Source organism: Apis cerana, linkage group LG13, assembly GCF_029169275.1.
Source record: "Apis cerana isolate GH-2021 linkage group LG13, AcerK_1.0, whole genome shotgun sequence".
NCBI classification, from domain to species: domain Eukaryota; kingdom Metazoa; phylum Arthropoda; class Insecta; order Hymenoptera; family Apidae; genus Apis; species Apis cerana.
In genome coordinates this window covers 10,481,560-10,503,642 of record NC_083864.1, presented here as the reverse complement: position 1 = coordinate 10,503,642, position 22,083 = coordinate 10,481,560, and the positions used below count along the sequence as shown (strand labels likewise).

Here is a 22,083-nt window from a genome sequence, read left to right as displayed (position 1 = left end):
ACGCCTATTAAAAAATGTAACGTCATACTCGATATACGATGCAATAAGTTAAATGACCGATAAACGTGATTTGAACAACATAAACAAAAATTAATGGAACCGTAATAAAATTCCATTACCACTTCATATTGGAAAGAATTGAAAAGGAAAAATATGTAAGTTATGTAAATCAATTGCTATCAATATCAATAGACGGGAAGCAGATATTTGTATATTATTATATATTAGAAATTTTTTAAGGATATTAAAGGCCAAGACAAATACAAAAGTTAGTATAGAAAAATTATTGATACTTAATTTATTAATTAATTTAATAATTATTAATTAATTAATTATTTTACTAATTAATTTAAATTAAGTTAAAAAAACAACTAAAAATAGATTAGATAAAGCAAGACGAGATAAGATTCTTATTGCTATAGCTCTTCTCACTAAATTATCTCTTTTTATCAAGAAAAAAATTATACATAACAAACGAAGTCTCTCGACATTTTTCTATAGCATATATTTGTGTTTGTTTTAATATTTATTTTAATTGGCTTTTTTAAACATACATCATATATATATAATAATTAATATATATATAAATATTTCAATACTAACACAATTATATATTTTATAATGTACTCATGTATGTATATATGTATATTTCGTTCTAACTACTATCTAATGAAATTTTATTATAAAATTAATTAAATCACTAATTACTAATTATTGAATTATTTAATTATACTTTTAATTACTATTAATTATTTAATTAATTATTAATTAGTAATTATACTATGAAATTAAATTCATTCATGTTATATATATATATCTTTGCATAATAAATAAAATAATTTTTATCTAAATTTATTTGGTATGAAGATTATATCAAATAAATTTATATAATATTTGCATAGATTTCCATAAATTTCCATACATTGTATAAAATAAATATTATTTTATTAACATTTACAATTATAACATTACAATTAATAAAAATTTATATGTATTAATTATAAAACATTACAATTATAAAAACAATAACAAAAGTAATAATAAAAGTAATAACAATGTAGAATATTTTTTATAAATCTGTTATACATAAAAAATATTTGAATATGTTTTCAAGTTTTTTTATATTTATTTTTTTTCACCAATTTATTTTTGCTTTTACTTTAATCAATTATTTTTTCTATCTTCAAGAAAATTCCATCTTTAGGTGTGAACATAAGTGAATTTGTCTTTTTTACATAAGGAATCATCGTCCTTTCGCAAATGTCTACTCTGAAATCTTGCAGCATTTTTATCAATCCAAGTTTTGTTTGATAAACTGCAAACCGTGCTCCTGAAACGATCATTTAATCATTAATTAAATTAATTAATATAAAAAAAAAATACTATCTTGATAAATCGTAAGACTGATAATTATTCACTATATCGTAATCACACACAAGCAAAATATTTTGATATTTTTCTTTACCAATGCAATTCCTTGGTCCATCGCCAAATGGCATATAGCTCATTGGATGCCTTGCAGCTACTGCATCGTCGTTAAATCTTTCGGGATCAAACACATCTGGATTTTCGTAGAATTTTGGATCTATTTGAATTCCATACAAAGGAATAATTACAACAGTTCCAACAGGTATCGTTACTTTTGTACCACGAAAGGTATAATTAGTGTTGCATTCTCGCCTTAGAATCATTCCTGGTGGATATTTTCTAAGTGTTTCTGTTTAAAAAAAACAAGACGATAAGCATAATTTTATCTTAATAACAATATTATTTAAAATAGCAATTGTTATCTTATTTCAATTGTGATTGTTAATCTTTGCAGATATTTCAATTGTTTTAATTATTACGTAATAACAATATATTTGCTTTTTATTTGTAAAATTCTATGAAATATTACTTATATATCGTTATGTTGAAAATGAATTTAATCGTTAAATATAATATACCTTTAAATACTTTGTCGAAATATTTCATTTCTTTGATATCCTCGTATTTCAGATTCCCATTATTTTTGACGTGGAATTCTTTCAATTCTTTTCGTAGTTTATCTTGCATGCTAGGATTCAGAGCCATTTCATAAAGAAAATGTGCCATTGCCGCTGTTGACGTTTCAAACCCAGCCGCGAAGAAAATGGAAGCTTGCGCGGCAAGGAAAGTGTCCGTTATTTCTGTAAAATTTCTCGAAATTGTAGATACCTTCGAGAGATTTATAATTTTTTTTCAAATTCTATTTTTCTATGAATTCAATTTACAAAATGATTCGACCACAAATTTTATCAATCCGTTTTTCGAGATAAAATATAAATTTAAATATAAATTTGAAATAAAAATTATTTCACTTACCAATATTCTTTAATTTTTCCGGATGCTTCTTCAAATCCATCAACGAATTTACAAAATCTAATCTCGTGACATTATTGTCTTCCCTATATTTGATCGTCTCCTTGATTAGCTTGGTCATGAATACAATTGATTTCGCGTACGGTAATACGAAGCCAAGTAAATTATAGAATCGTGGAAAGAAATCTCGAAGAAAATTTCTCATAAACTTGATTATATTTTGATCAAAGATACTTTTTCCCATTTTGCGGAATTCACTAGACTCGTCTGACAACGCGTTCATGTTGATTCCAAAAGCGCAACTTCCAATAACATCTATGGTGTATCTCTCTGATATTTCATAAAAATCCACAGGCTCTCCTTTTTTCACAATATCCTCTAAACATTGCTCCAAATGTTCGGCGCATTCCAATATCAAGGGGAACATTTCTTTCAATTTACCAGAAGTAAACACAGGTGACAATCTCGCTCTTAATGGTCGCCATCTTTTAGCATTTATAGTGAATATATTTACAGAAAAAGGGTCGGCCTGTGATAGAAATTAAATTGATAACATTTTAAGGAATGTAAAAATTTATTACTTAGATTTTATATGTATGGAAAATATAAGATAAAATGGCTCATTCAATTCGATTATCGGTGAATGTATTTTTTGAAAATGATTGTTGATGTTTATTTTTTGCAAAGTTAATAATAGATAGATTATTATACAAGATATATTAACTGATAGATGTTATAAAATAAAATATGTATATACATATATATATATAATAATCTTCACGCACAGTAGAATTTTGCGTATCGATTAAAACTCGATAAAAATTAATAAGAAAATATATAATTCTATAAATAAATATTAATTATTATTGCGAAATATTCAATATTCAATCTGTTTAAAACTGACTTCTGGCATAAGAAATTGATAGAACTTTAAATTTTTTAAATATTTCGTTAATTTTTTAAATATAAACGTTAAGAAAAATTGCAGATAAAAAAATATACGTACTCGTTCGAGAACATTTAATCCTCGATTATCAAATATAGAGAAATCTTTAATTAAAACATCCTTGATAAGATCAAGATCGCGCAAAACGAGATTGGGCAATTTGCCGATGAATATCCCAAACATTCGCTCGTTCTCGTATTTCTGATAGAGTTCCGTTATAAAGGTGCCAATTCCAATTTTTCTTAGCAGAACATCTTTGGCGTTTCCAAAAAGTGGTATAGGTTTGGGTCCAATCACGCCGTGATTTTTCCAAAAATCAAACCTCGATATGAAGTAATAATATAAAGCGAGAAAAACCGCGACGAATGCGGTTAATATTTGAAAATAATGGAGCATGATATGTTTATGATACGAAATGAAAATCCGGTTTTAAGACCAGTGTTCACTCGTCTGCTCCAATGTGGAATGACGAGATGAGAGCACAATTGATGTTCTCAACTTGAACGGACGAAGCTTTAAATTGATTACACTTATCATACTATAGTATATTTATATGAATGTTATATCGCAATAATGATGGATCAAAGCATGATTATGCGTTTTTTCGAAGAAGAAGGAAATAATAACATTATAATTATTTTTGTATCGTGATATTTTGATATAATATTATATTAATTTTTAAAATTATACCACTCAAAATTATTTTTAAAATTTACAAAAATATATAGATTTTGATTATTAAAATAAATTTTTATTTATTTTCACTTTTTAATCAGGATTTATCTTTATACTTATTTGATACAATAATTTAGACTTAGTTTAGTTAACTTTAACTATAAATTAGTAAATTATAAAATTTTAATTAAAATGAATTTTCTAACTTAAAATTAATAATTTCTTTAACATTATATAATATTATATTATATATAAATAATAATAATATATATTATAGATAAATGATAATAATAGATATTATAGGTAAATAATAAAATGATACATTTTATCAGAAATTACAGTCAGAAATTTCATATTTGTATTTAGATACCTTAAACTGTCTGGATACCATAAATAAAATTTTTTGATGAATCATTATCTCGATAATAAAATATTTGACTTGAATAATATTTATAAAATATAAAAGTTTTTTAAGAAAGAAATTTATCTTATCGTTATACCTATATATATATTATATCTAATATATTATATCTACTTGTATATAATTGTTTTATTCAAAATAAAAATTGATCTTTCATATGATTTATCCGCATCCAGTTATAAAAAAAGTAATTGAATCATATAACATACTTTTTGTCTCAAAATTCTCTGTTTTTTAATTATTTTTTCTTCCATCCTTCTTTTTATCGATTGATCATTAACGCCATCTCTTAATAGTAAAAATTTTAAAAACACTTAAAAGATGGCGTTGATTCTCATCATATCTTATTCATGTCTTACTATATCTTGTTGATTCTTATCTTTATCGTATTCTTATGTTTATTTTAATATATGTATCATCTGTTAGTTTAGCTATCAATTTTTTGAAATTAAATTAGTCATAATTTTTTTTTTCATTTTTCTCGATTTTGGTTTTAATCTTCTGAATAAATTAATCTTCTTTTTCTTAGAAAATACAAACGTATTATCGCTTTAATAAATAAATAAAATTATAACATGTTTCTAAGAAAAATTTTCTTTCATGTTAATTATCATAATAGAATTTATTATAATAATATTGTCATTTTAAATTATATTCCTATTTTTATTTTCAAATATGTATATGTATGTATTTTGTACAAATTGTTCCTTTTTTGATGCATTTGAATGAATAAATTATACATCGATTAACATGATACAAATTTATTTATTTAACATTTATCGTTTAGTATAGTGCAAATGAAAATTCACATATATATATTACATTGATGATTAAATTTACATTGGCTTTTCCTGTCACGTGAAATTATTATGCTACAGCAAGTAAATCGGAAGTTATTATTATTATTATATATGATTAAATATTATCGGATATTATTAAAAATCATCAAACTTAATTAGAATATTATATTTACGGAATAATTATATTTAAATTTATAATATATATAAAATATATAAATATATATATAATATATAATATATATATCTATAATATAATTTAAATATATAATTTGAACTTATGTTTATTTTTTAATACTTTTTCGTTCTTGATATTGAAATTATTCAAATTTGTTGTCAAAAGAATAAACCAATAAAAAAATTTTCGTCAATAATTAGATTCAAAATATTATTATTTATTTTATTATTATTTATTATTATTATTATTATTCTATACTATTATTATTTATTTCTTCTGTCCGAAAATATGATATACATTTAAAATTAAATATAAAAAAAATATTAAATTCATTTTATTATCACAATGTAAATAAATATAAATAATTATAGTCCAAATTTAGTTAAAATGAAATTTAGCTTTATTGAACGCTTCTGGACATATACAGCTTTCAGCTAATTGACTCTCTCGACGAAGTTTTATCTTATTTGTATAAAGAATTTTATAGAAATTTCCTTTTCTTAGTCAACTTAATTGATGTTTGTAATGTTATCTAATTATTAGAATGAATCTAATTATCAACGTTCCTTAAAAACGTTATCAGTATTTCTCTAATTTTTTAAATGCATCTTGAACAATTCATCAATTATGAAGCTTCGTGTTGTAGTGATTGAATTGAATTTAAAAAAACTCCAAATCAAGAACGTTTAAATCAGAACTGTTTGATGGTTGTTAATTAAATTGTTATTTAAATTGAATATAGCAATCATCAGTAGAACCTGCAACAATAATATTTTTATCATTATCTTTATTAACAACTTTATTAATAATAATACTTTCTAATTTTTCTTTGTTTTTCATATACTGTAATAGTTGTTGCAAGATACCATGACGTTGTTCATTAGTCAATTGTTTCGATTTGACATCTCTTCCTTGTAAATTTATGTTATTTGAGTTAAATTTTCCATTTTGGTATTACAGCAATGACTATTATACTATTTTTCTTAGAAATCCTAATCTTTGGTAAATTTCAAATATATCTTAAGCTATCAATGTAAACAATACCAATATAATGAGTATTGCCAGTTGCTTTCGAAACTCTAGATAATCTAAGATTTTCCAATACCATATTTTCGGACAAAAAAAGTAATATTATTTATTATATTAATTTGACAAATAAATCTTTATATAGAAAATATTAATGTTCGTAAGAAGTAAATTTTACAAGCAAAATATGTGTATTGATATATAATTAAAATGATTTATTTTATATATATATATATATATATATATATATATATATATATATATATATATACATTATATACATTATAGAAAATAAGACAAAATGTTTTAAATAAGACATATTCTGTTTCAAAGAAAAGTAATTTGATATAGTTATTTCCTTCGAAAATAGATAATTCGAAAATAGATTATAAAAGATATATGGAGTTAATTATACATTTTCAAATGTATTGATAAATGCAATTATTTTTTATAAATATAATAACAGAAAAAATCATTATAAGAAATCATGAAGAATTAGTTTAAAAAATTTTATTATAATCTAAATTTTAAAAATTTATCGTATACAACAAGACAAGAAAGACATAAATAAAAAGATATAATTTTATACTTTTTTATTAGATGGTATATTTTTTTAGTTAATTGATATATTTTTTTTAATATATAATGAACGGAATAACAAAAAATTTTAAATATATTATAAAATGATTTTTGATCATCACCTATAATATCTATTTCCGCTATTCCGTGAATAAACTATTATCATCTCTTGCAAGTCATCATGAATATATTCATGAAGACAACTCAATATAAAGCTAAGATATTTTATACGCAATCAGTCATTGCAAATGTATTCAACCATCAGTGTTCTATTCTATGTTTGATAGAATATAAAAATCTGTGTTTATATCAAATATATTTGTGTATTTATAACAAACTTTATATTACAATTCGTAAGTTTAATTGTTATTCCATTTTTTATTTAATTCTTACTAACTGAAATTAAAGTTTTTATAACAGTTTATAACAGTGTTATAAAAGACGTGTTATTTTCTCATTTCTAAATACTTTATGCATAAAATAGGATAAATATTTATATTTATAATTTTTTAATATTAATTTATAGAATTTTTTTCATTTACACATGAAATTTTGTATCTTGCTTCATTTTACAAGTTATTTGTATTATTTTAATAATTACTTTCATAAAATTTTCACGTATATTATTCCCTGAATTTTTTAATCAATATTGTTTCGCAACTATTGTCATATTATTTGCTTAAAGTATCTCTTTAATCTTAAAGAAAGAAATCGTTAAATCTGCCAAATTAAATCCGTTGAATCATTTAATTCATATCGTAAATTCTTATCGCGAATAGTAAACATATTTAAAAAAGACCATTATTCTTATCACAGATAAATTACTAAGAAATGTATTCAATTTATAAAAATATTCAATGATAATTTGTCATTTTATGAGATGATATTTTATTTTTCTATTTTTAGAATAACAAATTTTATTTTTGAAATAGATAAAATAAATATATATGTTATGTGCTATAATTATTATTCTTCGTTATATATTATAATTTAATAATAATAAATTTAAATATATAAATAAATTTTATTTTATTATAAAATAAAATTTAATATAAAATAAAAATAAAATTTATTATAAAATAATATAAAATAAATATATAAATTTTTTGGAAATAATACACATCAAAGATATATTATATTATTTAATAAATTTACAATATTAATTTATAATTTTTTTAAATAGAATATTCTATATTATTTTTTATGTAGTATATTATATAATATATTTACAATAAATTATATATGATATCAAATATTCTTATTATAAATATAACAAATTATTTTTTAGATAACATCAATTATATATTCTACAAAAATTAATCTGAAATTATAAAGAAAAATGGCGAGCATTTTCGAAATTTTATGCGGCATCGCCATATTGTTTCTTGCCCTCTATTATTATTTCACGTCAACGTTTGATTTTTGGAAAAGTCGTGGAGTGGTTGGACCGAAACCTATACCATTTTTTGGCACTTCGAAGGATTTGATATTTATTAAAAAATCGACGGCTCATTTTGTCAAGGATATTTACGAAAAGTACAAAAACGAACCAATGATTGGTTTATACGCGACAAGATCGCCTTTTCTTCTTTTAAATGACCCAGAACTCATCAAAGATATATTAATTAGAGATTTTTCCAAATTTGCAAATCGAGGATTGGGAGTTTTTGAAAGGGTAAGAGAAACTCATAAATCTCAATTGTCAAGATAAATTTTATTTAAGTTAATTTTAATCAACATGATAACAAACAATGTTTATTTTTTTTATCGTAAATTATTTTTTATCGTATATTCGTAAATTATATGTAGAATAGAAAGGCGATTTACAAATAGACAATAAGGAAGAGATAATGGATAATAGATAATAATAGATAATAATAGAACAGAATAAAAAAATCAAAATTATATGATTATCATTGTAGCAAAAAAAATTTACCTTTAATTTTTTAGGTTCAGCGTATACTTTAAAATTTTAAACAATAATTTAATTTTTTTTTTTCGATTAAATATCGACAGACGGAACCATTATCACCGCATCTCTTAAACTTGGAAGTAGAAAGATGGCGACCATTGAGATCCAGACTCTCCCCAATATTCACATCAGGAAAATTAAAAGAAATGTTCTATCTTATAATCGAATGTTCGCTAAATTTAGAAACATATTTGGACAAGTTAATCGAAAAAAATGAGCCCATCGAATGCCGTGAATTAACAGCAAGATTCACAACCGATGTGATCGGTTCTTGCGCGTTTGGTATCGATATGAGTTCGATGACGGACGAAAATAGCGAATTCCGTAGAATGGGCAGAGAAGTGTTCGCTGTGAACTTAACAAACGTTACACGATTGAAATTGAAGCAATTCATGCCAAGGTTGTACGATTTACTCGGTTATGTGATCCCTGACCGAACATTCGCACCATTCTTTACACGAGTTGTGACGGATACAATAAAATACAGAAATGATAATAACATTGTTAGACCAGATTTCATCAACATGTTGATGGAGCTACAGAAAAATCCACAAAAATTGGAAAATATCAGTAAGTTTTGTGAAAACTTGTAATTTCACGTTCTTTGAAAAAATTAATTAATCTTCGTATTTGAAAAAATTATTTTTCATCGTTTATGAAAAATATATAGCATATTTTTGAAATTGTTGTTATTTAATTAAATTATTTTATCACACGTTATATATTCAGAATATACAGATGTTAAGATGTTAATGAGATATCTTTGGATCGATTTTAAATATTAATTCTAAAAATTAATATAGAAAAATATCGATTCAGCCTTACTTATTATACTTTATGCAAATTTTGTTCTTGTAATTTAATTTTGCATTCTATATTAACGAATACATTAACATCTTACATATTCAAAACTTAACAAATATTTTAACAACTAATAAACTTTTAACAAATATTTTCTTCTATAATGGTTTATCTTTATAAAATAATTTTTTGTTTCTTTTTTTCAGAATTGACGGATTCACTAATCGCAGCACAAGCATTTGTATTCTTTCTTGCGGGCTTTGAAACTTCATCGACGACTATGAGCAATGCTCTCTATGAATTAGCTTTAAATCAAGATGTACAGAAGAAGTTACGTGAAGAAATCAATACATTTTGTGCTAAAAATAATAGAGAATTGAAATATGATGACATCAAAGAAATGGAATATTTAGATAAAGTATTTAAAGGTATGAGCAAGAACAAATATTATGTAAAATATTTCATGTCTCCTTACGTATGGGTTTTACACGAAACAAATTAAAATATGAAGAATGAAAAAATATTTAATCATAAAAACTTATCATAATTATTCTCGATAATCTTTAATTGTAATATTAAATATAAAAACAAAATTAAAAACAATAATTCTTTAAATTATTGTTATAAATATAAATTCTTAAAATTCTTATTATACGACAAATATTTTGTACGTATTCGAATAATTTATCTTTTTACAGAAACGTTAAGAATGTATCCACCAGCATCAATTTTAATGAGAAAAGCAACATCGGAGTATACATTCAACGACACGAAAATTACGATACCTAAGGAAACCACCATTTGGATTCCAGCGTTTGCGATACATCGAGATTCGGCTATTTATCCGAATCCTGATACATTTGATCCTGAAAGATTCGATAAAGATGCAATGGCTAGTCGACATCCTATGCACTATTTACCTTTTGGTGATGGACCAAGAAATTGCATCGGTATGAATCGTAACTAATCGTTGAATTAATATATATATAATTTCTTATTGTTTATATTTCATTTATATTCTATAATTTCCAAATGTTAATTATTATTAATCGTTAGTATTATTTTTAGGTGCGCGTTTTGCGGTTTATCAAACTAAAGTTGGATTAATTACTATTCTTCGTAATCATAAAGTAGAAGTTTGCGAAAAAACAGTAATTCCTTACAAATTTGATCCAGGTGCATTTTTGTTGAGTCCAAAAGGTGGAATATATTTGAAAATAACAAAAATATGAAGTGAATGCAAACATTGCATTCAAAAATTTTCAGGAATCTATTAAGTTAAATAAAATATATATTTATGAGGAATAATTAATAATTATTAATAAATAATTAATTCTAATCAAAGGAAAACAAAATAATAGAATAATAATAATTAATATATCTTTATCAGTATAATTAATTAGTATAATTAGTTTTATTACTAAAAATCAGAAAGAAAAAAGTAATTTTAAATATTAGATTTTTATTAAAAGATATTATTATTATGAATTCAATTATTAATAATTTTATAATTTTAATATTAATTATTAATATTAAAATTAATTAATAATTATTAATAATTAATATTAATAATTAATTTTAATATTAATAATTTTCTTGTATAAATTTTTTAAATTTTCTTATATTCAAATATGTGATTAATTAGAAAATTTATGTAAAATGTTCCTCTTACGTAAAAACTTTTATAAATAAGATTTTCATTTTTCCATCGCAAAATTCAAAATATTTTTATTTATTATCTATTATCATTCATTTTTCATAACTATGTATTAAATATATTATAATGTAATAAGCATATATAATTAAGCATATATAATTATATTTATATAATATATTCATATAATTAATCAAATTGCAAATATTTGATGTTTGTAAAACAATTTGTACCATTAATATGAATAACTAAAAGATTTAAAATTGAAATAAATATTTTTTAATATTATTAGTATAAATTTTTTTATACTATTTATATTTATATTATTACGTTCCGATATTAGTAACATATTTTATATTAAGTATAATATATTTTAAATTTTATGAAATTATGGAAATATTAAATATAACTAAAAATTGATATATGAATATATATCATATATATATATATATATGAAATTTATAAAGATAGATGAAATTTTTCAACAATTATTTATGAATATAAATTATTCAAAAAATATCTTAGGATTAAAAAAATATATAATTATATTAAATAATCTCAAACATAAATATATTTATATTGAAAATATTTATTATATAACATAATTGACAATTATATCTATTATTATGTAAATATTTAATTTCCGACGAAAATATGAAATCTTTAATCCTGGATCTATACTTTTATTTGATAATATCAACAATATTATCAAGATATATTTATTGTAAAATATTTTAAATAAAACATATTAAAATATAAAAAATTGTATAAATGGATTTTGATTTTGTTTTTCTTGTGAAAATTAAGGTGAGAAAAATAATTTTAGTAAAAAGTTTCAACATTAATTAGAATTATAATAAAACTACGATTATATTCAAAATGAACATTCGTTATTATTATATAACTAAAAATGTTCTTACGAGAAAAAGATAGAAAGGGAGAGTGGAATAAACGAATGGAAGAGACGGAGCGAGCAAATGAGTAAATGAAAGAGAAAAATAATGAAAGAGAGAAAATGAAACTTAATCTTATTATATAAGAATTTTATTTATATTTTTATAAAAAAAAATTATTGAACTCATGCTAATCATTAATCATGCTAATCAGAATTCTGTCAAATATTAGAAATTTTTATATTTACTATTTTATAAAATTATTTTATTATAAATATTTATAAAATATTTATAAAATAGTATTATTTTAACATAAATTAAAAATAATTTTGTAGAATAATATATAATGTATAATTATTAATTCTATAAGATTAATATTACTTAATATATTAAAAAAAATAAAATATTTTTAGAATTATATAAAATGTTAATACATTTATAAGATAATCTTTGAAGGATCGAATCTAGAAATAAATATTATAATTGAATATTAATAAAATAAATACTTTATAAATATTTTCGAAACTATTCAGTAATGTTTCAAATAGAATTGAATTGATCAATAAAAAAATTTAAAAATTAATTGTAAAAACAAGATGTAGATTAATTACAAAATATGAAATATCTAAAAATAAGTATAAATAGATAAATATTTATACCTCCATAAAATAATTTATCAAATGATTGACAAATGAAACTCTTATAAAAGCCAAAATTAGAGAGGATGTTTGTATATTGATAAAGAAAATAATCGTAAAAATAGAAAAAAATTTCTAAATTAATTTATAAATAAGATTAAAATTATTATAGTATCTATTTAAATGCAAAGTTAATAAATATTTTAAAACGTTATTAAAAAAAAGCAACTCAAATTTAATTTCTTTAAAAGATATATATGTTTTTATAAATTTTTATAAATTTTAAAAACAATTTTATTCATTTTAGTAAGTAATTCGAAAAAATTAAAAAAATAATGATTATTCTAACAAAACTATAACGAAAAAATCAATATATATATATATATATACATTTTGACAAGTAATTCGAAAAAATCGAAAAAATAATGATTATTCTAACGAAACTATAACGAAAAAATCAATATATATATATTAAATTATAAAAATATGAATAAATTAAAATATTATCATTTTTTCTCTTAATAAATTTTTAAAAAAACTTTAATCTTATCAAACTTTAATTTCATCATATTTTCATAACGATAATAAATCGAATATAACGATATACATAAGTGTATAATGTTTAATATATAACTAAATATAAGTAAATATTTACACAGGCATATGATAACATTGAGGGTAAATAATAAATTTCAAAACCTCAATTGTATACTTTTCATAATATAACAATCGTTCAAAGAGTATTTTCTAAGTCGGGTGTAACTAGTAATAGTGAATTAACATGTTTGATTATTTTCAAATATTAATTGCATTTGTCGCAATTTTTCTCACTTTGTATTATTATTTTACATTAAATTTTAATTTCTGGAAAAATCGCAATGTGGTTGCACCTAAACCGATACCATTTTTTGGAAATACCAAGGATGTCATATTAAGAAAAATTGAAATAAGTAATTTTATAGCGAAATTATATAAGAAATACGACAATGAGGCAATGTTCGGGATATTCTTCGGTAGTTCGCCTAATCTCGTTTTGCGCGATTTAGATCTCATCAAAGATGTTTTAATTAAAGATTTCTCTACGTTTGACGAACGAGGATTCAAGATTTCTGAACGGGTATGTATTTTTTTTCTTTTATATATATATATATAAATTTTTCTTTAACATTTCAAAATATAAAAAGTTCAAAATTTTATCAATTTTTTAAAAAATCTTCTTAAAATAATCTTCTTAAAATAAATTGTTTCGATTTAATTTAACTACAGGCTGACCCATTGAATGCAAATCTCTTTAATTTGGATGTTAAAAGATGGCGACCATTAAGAATAAGATTGTCATCAGTATTTACTTCTGGTAAATTGAAAGAAATGTTCCCCTTTATGTTGGAATGTGCCGAACGTTTAGAGCAATGTTTAGAAAATGCTGTGAAAAGAGAAGGATTTGTAGATTGTTTTGAAATATCAGCGAGATACACCACAGATGTTATTGGAAGTTGCGCTTTTGGAATCAACATGAACGCGTTGTCAGATGAATGTAGTGAATTTCGCAGAATAGGAAAAAGAATTTTTGATCTAGATAAAAACATTCTAAGATCTTTTCTTCGACAATTCTTTCCACAGTTCTATAATTTACTTGGTTTTGTAATACCATATTCAGAAACAAGCATATTTGTGACAAAATTTATTTCAGAAATGATTAAATATAGGGAAGAAAATAATGTGGTAAAAGCAGATTTTGTAAACTCATTAATGGAATTGAAAAAACACTCGGAAAAGTTGCAGAATATTAGTAAGTAAAATAATTGTGATTTTAATTCTTTCAAAAAGCAAATAAAATTGTAGTCTATGATCATTTAATAAATAAAATTTGAAGACATAGAATGATGAAATAAAATTTGAAATAGAACTTTAAATTTATAAATCTTTTGTCTGATGATGTTTTATAAATAATCATTAAAATATTATATTAATGTTATTAAAGTATTAAAATACTATTAATTATTAAAATAATTATTAAAATATTATTTTTTAACAAAATTTTACAGAAATAACAGATAATTTACTTGCTGCACAAGCTTTTGTTTTCTTTGCTGCTGGATTTGAAACATCATCGACAACAATGGCACATGCTCTTTATGAAATGGCTTTGAATCCTCACATACAAGATAAAGTACGAAAAGAAATAAAAGAATTCCATGCCAAAAATAATGGGAATTTCACATACGAAGAAGTTAAGAAAATGAAATATTTGGACAAAGTATTTAAAGGTATATTTTTTTAAACTTATTTCAATAAAATGTATAAAAAATGTAAAATTTTTTATACATTATTATTAATATTCTATATATTTTATATTTATTTTTGCAAATAAGTAGAAAACCAATAATTTATTATCATATATAAATTATCATATTGAAACATGTGTAAAGATTATAATTTAAAATTATATTATTTTAAATAAGATATAATTATTACTAAAATAAAATTATATTTATCTGTCTTTTTAAACAGAAACACTTAGAAAATATCCACCAGGGGTGTTTCTAAAGCGAAAATGCAACTCTAATTATACCTTCAATGGTACAAAAGTATCGATACCTGCTGGAACTTCTGTAATTATTCCTGTGTATTCAATTCAAACAGATCCAAAATTCTATGAAAATCCAGATGTATTTGATCCTGAAAGATTTAATGAGGATGCAGTAGCTGCAAGGCATCCAATGAGTTATTTACCATTTGGTAATGGACCAAGGAATTGCATTGGTAATTCAAAAAAAAATACTAAAATGTTTTTTAGATGATAATTATTAATAATAATTTGTATTTTACGATTATTAAAATTTTTAATATTTACTTGTTTTATACTTTTATATATTAATGATAACCGATGATTAAATTTTCAGGAATACGATTTGGCATTTATCAAACAAAAGTTGGACTGATAAGAATGTTACAAAATTTCAAAGTAAATGTTTGCGAAAAGACAATGATTCCTTATATAAAGAAAATAAATTCATTTACATTGGCCCCTAAAGATGGAATTTTTTTGAAAGTAGAAAAAATAACTGATTGTGGAAAAATACAAAATAATTAACAAGAAAAAATAAATATAAAAATTTGAAAACTTAAATATTTTTTAGATTTTTACATATGTATTCAATTTTTGTATGTATTTTTTATAAGAAATATTTTTACAAAATATATTATTAGTATTATTTCTATATATAACTTTAATTATAAATATAAAATAATATTAATCTAAAATATTAATAATTTTCAACAAACTTCTACAAAAATTATTTCAAAGAAATAATTATCTTTTATTATAGTTATACACATTTTTAATTAATTAATTTTTATATTTTCAATTTTATAAATTACAAAATATATAATATAAAAATTTGTATAATATTAAAGTACATAAAAAAATCCTTTAAATGAAATTATCACATGAAATTTTATTTATTATAAATAAAAATATTTTTTAAAAAAATTTTTAAATATTTTACTTTATAATATTATTATTATATCAATAAAGAAATGTATTATATTTAAAATATAAACTTTAAAAATGAGTAAAATTAATATTAATATAAAAAGAAAATGAAGATAATCTTAAAATTATATATATATATATAATATATATATAATATATATATAAGTTAAATATTGAATGTATGTTTTAGTCTTTGTAATATTATTCTATGATACATTATTTTATTGTGCATATTTGTATCATCTCCTATACCTATATTATATATATTATTATTATATATATATATAATTTTTAATATTATATATACAATATACAATATAATGTATATTACAAAATATATAAATATAAAATTAAAATATATATGTATTATTGATTAAATGAAAAAAATACATAAATGAAAAATACAAATGAAAATAATACAGAAATATATAATATATAATATATAATAATAGTTTAAATTTATTTCCTGAAATTTTTTTATTTTTTAATTAATAATATATAATTAATTAATAATACATACATAATTTTCCTATTTATATAACTATAACCTTGTATAGTTAGCTAGTAGATATAGATTTATTTTTATTACTTTATTATATTATGATATATTTCTTTATGAGAGCGACATCTACAAAGTTGCACATTGAATCAAATCTATTATTACTAGTTAAATTACTTATGTACTCTGATGATAAGATTCTTTTTTCTTTTTTCTTTTTTTATTATATAATATATAAGATTCTTTTTTCATTAATCAATTGTATAAAAAAATAAAATTATACAATCTTTTTATTTAATTGATTTATATAATTAAATAATTTTTAATTGCTCTTATTATAAATATTATATATTTATTTAAATCGAATAAACTCTTAATTTATTATTTAATGGTTTTATTATATAATTAACATTCTAATCTAACATGTATTATGATATTATGATAATATATATATATATATATATATAATATTATACATTTTTCTGTTTTATTTTGCAGATATCATCTTATTGCATTATGCACTGCAGTCTACTGAAAACCGTATCATACATTGAGTTTTTACTTCGTGTCAAAACAGTAAGCTTTTGTTTGTGTCATATATTTTATATAAAAAAATATTTCGTATTATGTGTACAGTAATTCATTATCATCATTCATCATAAATAGTTATCATTAAGTGATTTTTATATATAATTTTAAAATAAGAATGCAAAAGTGATATACGTTAACCTATCAAATACATATAATGTAATAATTTGTTATTTATTATAAATTTTATTTTATCTTATTTAATTAAACAAATTAATTGATAAAGTTTAAATATTTTATATCTATATTAAGAAATATAATTTAAGTTTCATTAATATATTTTCGAAATAAAAGGAAAGAATATTTAATTATTTTTAAAAAAAGAATGTCTATTATAAAAATGTATTATAATTATAATTTCCATATATTAAATCATAATAAATCATTAAATAAATTAACAATTGAAATTGCTGAATTATCAATTTAATTATTAGAACTTAATTAATAATAAACATTTTGCATACATATATATAATATATTGTTTTATAAATAATAAATATAATTATATATCATTCAAAGACAGATTAAAAATATATAAATAAAATAAAAATAAAAAGAATATTATATGCATTCTGTTATTAAAGATATTATCTTTCTGAATTGTATTATCAGTCAAAAATTACTTTAATTTAATTTATTATATAATAAATCATATTTAAAAATAATAAATAATGTGATAAATGATTTAAAAATCCAAATGATTTATCATCATCTTAAATATCATACAATTGAATAAATTATTATTTTATATTATATAAAAAATTACTTACTTCAATTAAATAAACAATAGTTGAACTATTGCTATAAAATACCTGAAAAATACTTATCCATTGTTCTTAAAATAAAGAAACCATTTTATTTATTTTTTATAATTAAATTCTTAATAAGTATTTTGTTTGTCACTCAATTTTATTCATTATTTATTTCATTTAGTTTAATAAGCAAATTTCTATTAATAAGAGACAATACAAAATATTTTTCCGAAAAATAAAAATATTTATGTATATTTTTTTATACCTAAAAAATTCGATTTTTGTTCAAAAATTTTATAATAATAAATTTCTATTCATATAAAAAATCTTTCATTTCAAATTAAATTTATATTTTAATTAACACTATTTCATTTATCTTTTTATTCTCATTTCTGGTTAAAAATTAATTTCAACGCAAAAACATTATAAAAAAAATACATTATTAATATATTCTAATTTTCATGGCAATATTATATTTAAAATACTTTAATTATTACGGAAATTGAAGTAATAATAATAATATTTTGCAGAAAATTTAATTATATCCATTATTTCTTCATTAAATTAACTTATAAAACAAGAATGCCAAGTTTAGAAATTATTTTTGGAATCATCTTATTATTTCTGGCAATTTATTATTATTTCACTTCAACGTTCGATTTTTGGAAAGTTCGTGGAGTACCTGGACCAAAGCCGATACCAATATTCGGTAATATAAAAAATGTAATGCTTTTAAGAACGTCTATGTGCCACTATTTAAAAAAACTCTGTGAAGAATATAAACATGAACCTATGATTGGAATATTCACTAGAAAAACACCTATACTCATTATTCAAGATCCAGATCTTATAAAGGATGTTTTAATAAGGGATTTTTCTAAGTTTGCCAACCGAGGAATTCCTATTCATGAAAAGGTAAATTATTATTAAATTATTATTAAATCAGTATTAAATTATTTCAGATATATATATATATAAAATGCAAGCAAATGCATATATTAAATTATAAATAAATTATAATATTTAAAAAAAATTAAATTTTAAGTTTAAATCATGTTCAAATATATTATTGAATTGTAACAAGAAAATTATATTTCTATTTATTGATTTTTAAAATAATTATAGGCAGAACCATTATCTTCACATCTCTTCAATTTGGAGGTAGAAAGATGGCGTCCATTAAGAACAAGACTTTCGCCAGTATTTACATCTGGCAAATTGAAAGAAATGTTTCCCTTAATATTAGACTGTGCAAAACATTTGGAACAATATCTGGATAAACTGATATTAAGAGAAGAATTTATAGAATGTCGTGAATTAACAGCTAAATATACAACAGATGTGATAGGTAGCTGTGCCTTTGGTATCGAAATGAATGCACTGTCTGACGAAGAAAGCGAATTTCGTCGAATAGGTAGAAAAGTATTTGCCAATTCATTTGGGCAAATCTTAAGATTTCGATTTAGACAAATTTTCCCACGAATTTATAATTTACTTGCTTTCATATTACCACCAATGGAAGTCACAAAGTTCCTCACGAATATTATCGTAAGTACAATGAAATACAGACAGGAAAACAACATTGTGAGGCCTGATTTTGTCAATATGCTTATAGAGCTTAAAAAACATCCAGATAAATTAGAAAATATTAGTAAGTACATTTTTTATCAATTAAAAATGATATCAAAATCAAATAATAGTATAATAAATAATAACAATAAAAACATTTTAAAGATTTATTAAAAATAAATCTCTTTACACAATAATTTATCAATTAATAATTAAAATTAGCAAATTAATTTTGTAAAAATAAAATTATTTTTTATATTTCTTTTTTTTTTTTAATTGTAATTTATAGAATTAACGGATACTTTATTAACGGCACAAGCATTCGTTTTCTTCATTGCTGGATTTGAAACTTCTTCGTCAGCTATAAGCAACGCACTTTATGAATTAGCTTTAAATCCTGAAATTCAAGATAAGTTACGGCAAGAGATTAAAGAATATTTCAATAAACATAATGAATTGAAATACGAATATATAAAAAATATGACATATCTGGATTTAGTATTTCGTGGTGCGTATAATATTATATATATATATATATATAGTATTACGAATTATTGAATTCGTTTGTTGTATTTGTATATTGGAACGATTTATTTATTATATTTTGTATGTATATAATCTATATTTTATATTATTTATAATTTTATATAATCTTACGTTACAATATCAGTCAATATTAAAAATATCAAAAATATATATAATATCAAAAATAGTTAATCGATCGCATATATTCTTTGAATTTTTGAACTCGACTGACATTTCTTATTATTATATGAGCAATCTTACAAATCTTACTTCTTTCTCAATTGTATTTTTTAAAGATTTTTTATTTTTCATTTCTCAAAAAAAAAATAAATTATATAGTTTGTCTAAAAATTTTGAATATTATATTGTTATTATTAATTGATTGCAAGAGTAATCACTAATTACTATTGATCATTATTATTATTCAAATTAAATATTTCTCTTTTATAGAAACATTAAGAAAATATCCACCTGGACCACTTATATTAAGGAAGTCAATAACTAATTATACTTTCAACAATACAAAAATTTCTATACCAGAAGAAAGTTTTGTATGGATACCATTATATGCAATTCATCATGATCCTAAGATTTATCCAAATCCTGATGCTTTTATTCCTGAAAGATTTAATGATGATGTCATTGCAACACGACATCCAATGCACTATTTACCTTTTGGTGATGGACCCAGAAATTGTATTGGTATATTTATCTATAATTTTTTTTTATATCTTAAAAATTCAAGTTTAAAGAAAGATTGTGATAAAAATTTCAATTTTATCAATAAAAAATAAATTTTATTCAATAATATTTTTAATATGTATTTCAGGAGCACGATTTGCAGTTTACCAATCCAAAATTGGTTTGATAACAATACTTTGGAATTATAAAGTTGAAGTTTGCAATAAAACTATGATTCCATATGAAATTAATCCAGCTGCTTTCTTATTAACACCAAAAGGAGGAATATATTTAAAATTTACAAAAATAAAAAATGATGAAGAAATTTTAAATTGATGAGATTTTAAAAAATTTAAACTGGTTCTAATAATTCAATGAAAAACATTTTAAAAAAATTTATATTTTCTATTGAATTATCAGAATCAACTATATTGATAAGAGCTATATTTTGAGCTATATATGTATTTCATGATATAATATATTTTATTATAATATTAATTTTTAATTGAAGAAATCTAGATTGCATAATATGAAATGATTAATTATAAATATATAAATTGAATTTTCTTGTTTTGTTATTTTTATTATTATTATATTATATTATATATTATATATTTAATTATATATATAAATCTTGTATAAATAACGAATACTAAATGATATATATATGTACATATAAAAAATACAAGAAAATAAAGAATAATTCATTAATAAAATTGTTTCTTTAAATAAAAATGATTTTTATAAAAATCATATTTTAAAAATTGAATTAAACAAATTATATGACTTGTATATATTAACTTTATACAAATAAAATTTGTTTTAATAGTTATTTACTTTTGAAATTAGCTAATTTTTTCTTTATTAAATTTATTTTTTCTTCATTTTTTACATTTAAACATAAAATTTATTATGAATCAAATGATTTATAGATTATAAAAATAATAAATAAAATATATAATATATGTGACAAAGAATATTATGAATGATATTGATTAAATTTTATTCATAATCATTTTTGTTATCTTTTCATTTATATTTTTTACCTTTAAT

At 20.7% G+C, this 22,083-nt stretch overlaps 3 protein-coding genes across 3 annotated transcripts; 2 read left to right on the top strand and 1 right to left on the bottom strand.

The window, feature by feature from the left end:
- Positions 1–1,142: 1,142 nt before the first annotated feature.
- LOC108003993 (probable cytochrome P450 6a17) lies at positions 1,143–3,807 on the bottom strand. The gene is made up of 5 exons (XM_017066590.3): positions 3,347–3,807; positions 2,344–2,869; positions 1,947–2,168; positions 1,466–1,717; positions 1,143–1,330 (listed from the first exon to the last, which is right to left on the bottom strand). The coding sequence occupies exons 1-5, from the start codon at positions 3,680–3,682 to the stop codon at positions 1,161–1,163; spliced, it is 1,506 nt and encodes a 501-aa protein (XP_016922079.1). The 5' UTR covers positions 3,683–3,807; the 3' UTR covers positions 1,143–1,160.
- A 3,356-nt stretch (positions 3,808–7,163) lies between these two features.
- LOC108003994 (cytochrome P450 6a2) lies at positions 7,164–11,677 on the top strand. The gene is made up of 6 exons (XM_017066591.3): positions 7,164–7,315; positions 8,251–8,637; positions 8,979–9,504; positions 9,942–10,163; positions 10,434–10,685; positions 10,804–11,677. The coding sequence occupies exons 2-6, from the start codon at positions 8,302–8,304 to the stop codon at positions 10,965–10,967; spliced, it is 1,500 nt and encodes a 499-aa protein (XP_016922080.1). The 5' UTR covers positions 7,164–7,315; positions 8,251–8,301; the 3' UTR covers positions 10,968–11,677.
- Positions 11,678–13,646: 1,969 nt separating this feature from the next.
- LOC108003966 (uncharacterized) lies at positions 13,647–21,746 on the top strand. Its single transcript, XM_017066563.3, has 11 exons — positions 13,647–14,037; positions 14,187–14,709; positions 14,966–15,187; positions 15,432–15,683; positions 15,824–16,011; positions 17,451–17,491; positions 18,786–19,170; positions 19,381–19,906; positions 20,114–20,332; positions 20,800–21,051; positions 21,179–21,746. The coding sequence occupies exons 1-11, from the start codon at positions 13,702–13,704 to the stop codon at positions 21,364–21,366; spliced, it is 3,132 nt and encodes a 1,043-aa protein (XP_016922052.1). The 5' UTR covers positions 13,647–13,701; the 3' UTR covers positions 21,367–21,746.
- The last annotated feature ends 337 nt before the right edge of the window (positions 21,747–22,083 follow it).

Bases quoted from the DNA above. Each gene is read 5' to 3' on its own strand.
- LOC108003993 (XM_017066590.3), bottom strand. From the start codon at position 3,682: ATGCTCCATTATTTTCAAATATTAACCGCATTCGTCGCGGTTTTTCTC. The intron at 1,718-1,946 runs GTATATTATATT...TTTTTTAAACAG, and splicing joins TTTCGACAAAGTATTTAAAG to AAACACTTAGAAAATATCCA. The intron at 1,331-1,465 runs GTAAAGAAAAAT...TGATCGTTTCAG, and splicing joins TGGACCAAGGAATTGCATTG to GAGCACGGTTTGCAGTTTAT.
- LOC108003994 (XM_017066591.3), top strand. From the start codon at position 8,302: ATGGCGAGCATTTTCGAAATTTTATGCGGCATCGCCATATTGTTTCTT. The intron at 8,638-8,978 runs GTAAGAGAAACT...AAATATCGACAG, and splicing joins GATTGGGAGTTTTTGAAAGG to ACGGAACCATTATCACCGCA. The intron at 10,164-10,433 runs GTATGAGCAAGA...ATCTTTTTACAG, and splicing joins TTTAGATAAAGTATTTAAAG to AAACGTTAAGAATGTATCCA.
- LOC108003966 (XM_017066563.3), top strand. From the start codon at position 13,702: ATGTTTGATTATTTTCAAATATTAATTGCATTTGTCGCAATTTTTCTC. The intron at 16,012-17,450 runs TAACAAGAAAAA...GCAGTCTACTGA, and splicing joins GTGGAAAAATACAAAATAAT to AAACCGTATCATACATTGAG. The intron at 17,492-18,785 runs GTAAGCTTTTGT...AATATTTTGCAG, and splicing joins TTTTACTTCGTGTCAAAACA to AAAATTTAATTATATCCATT.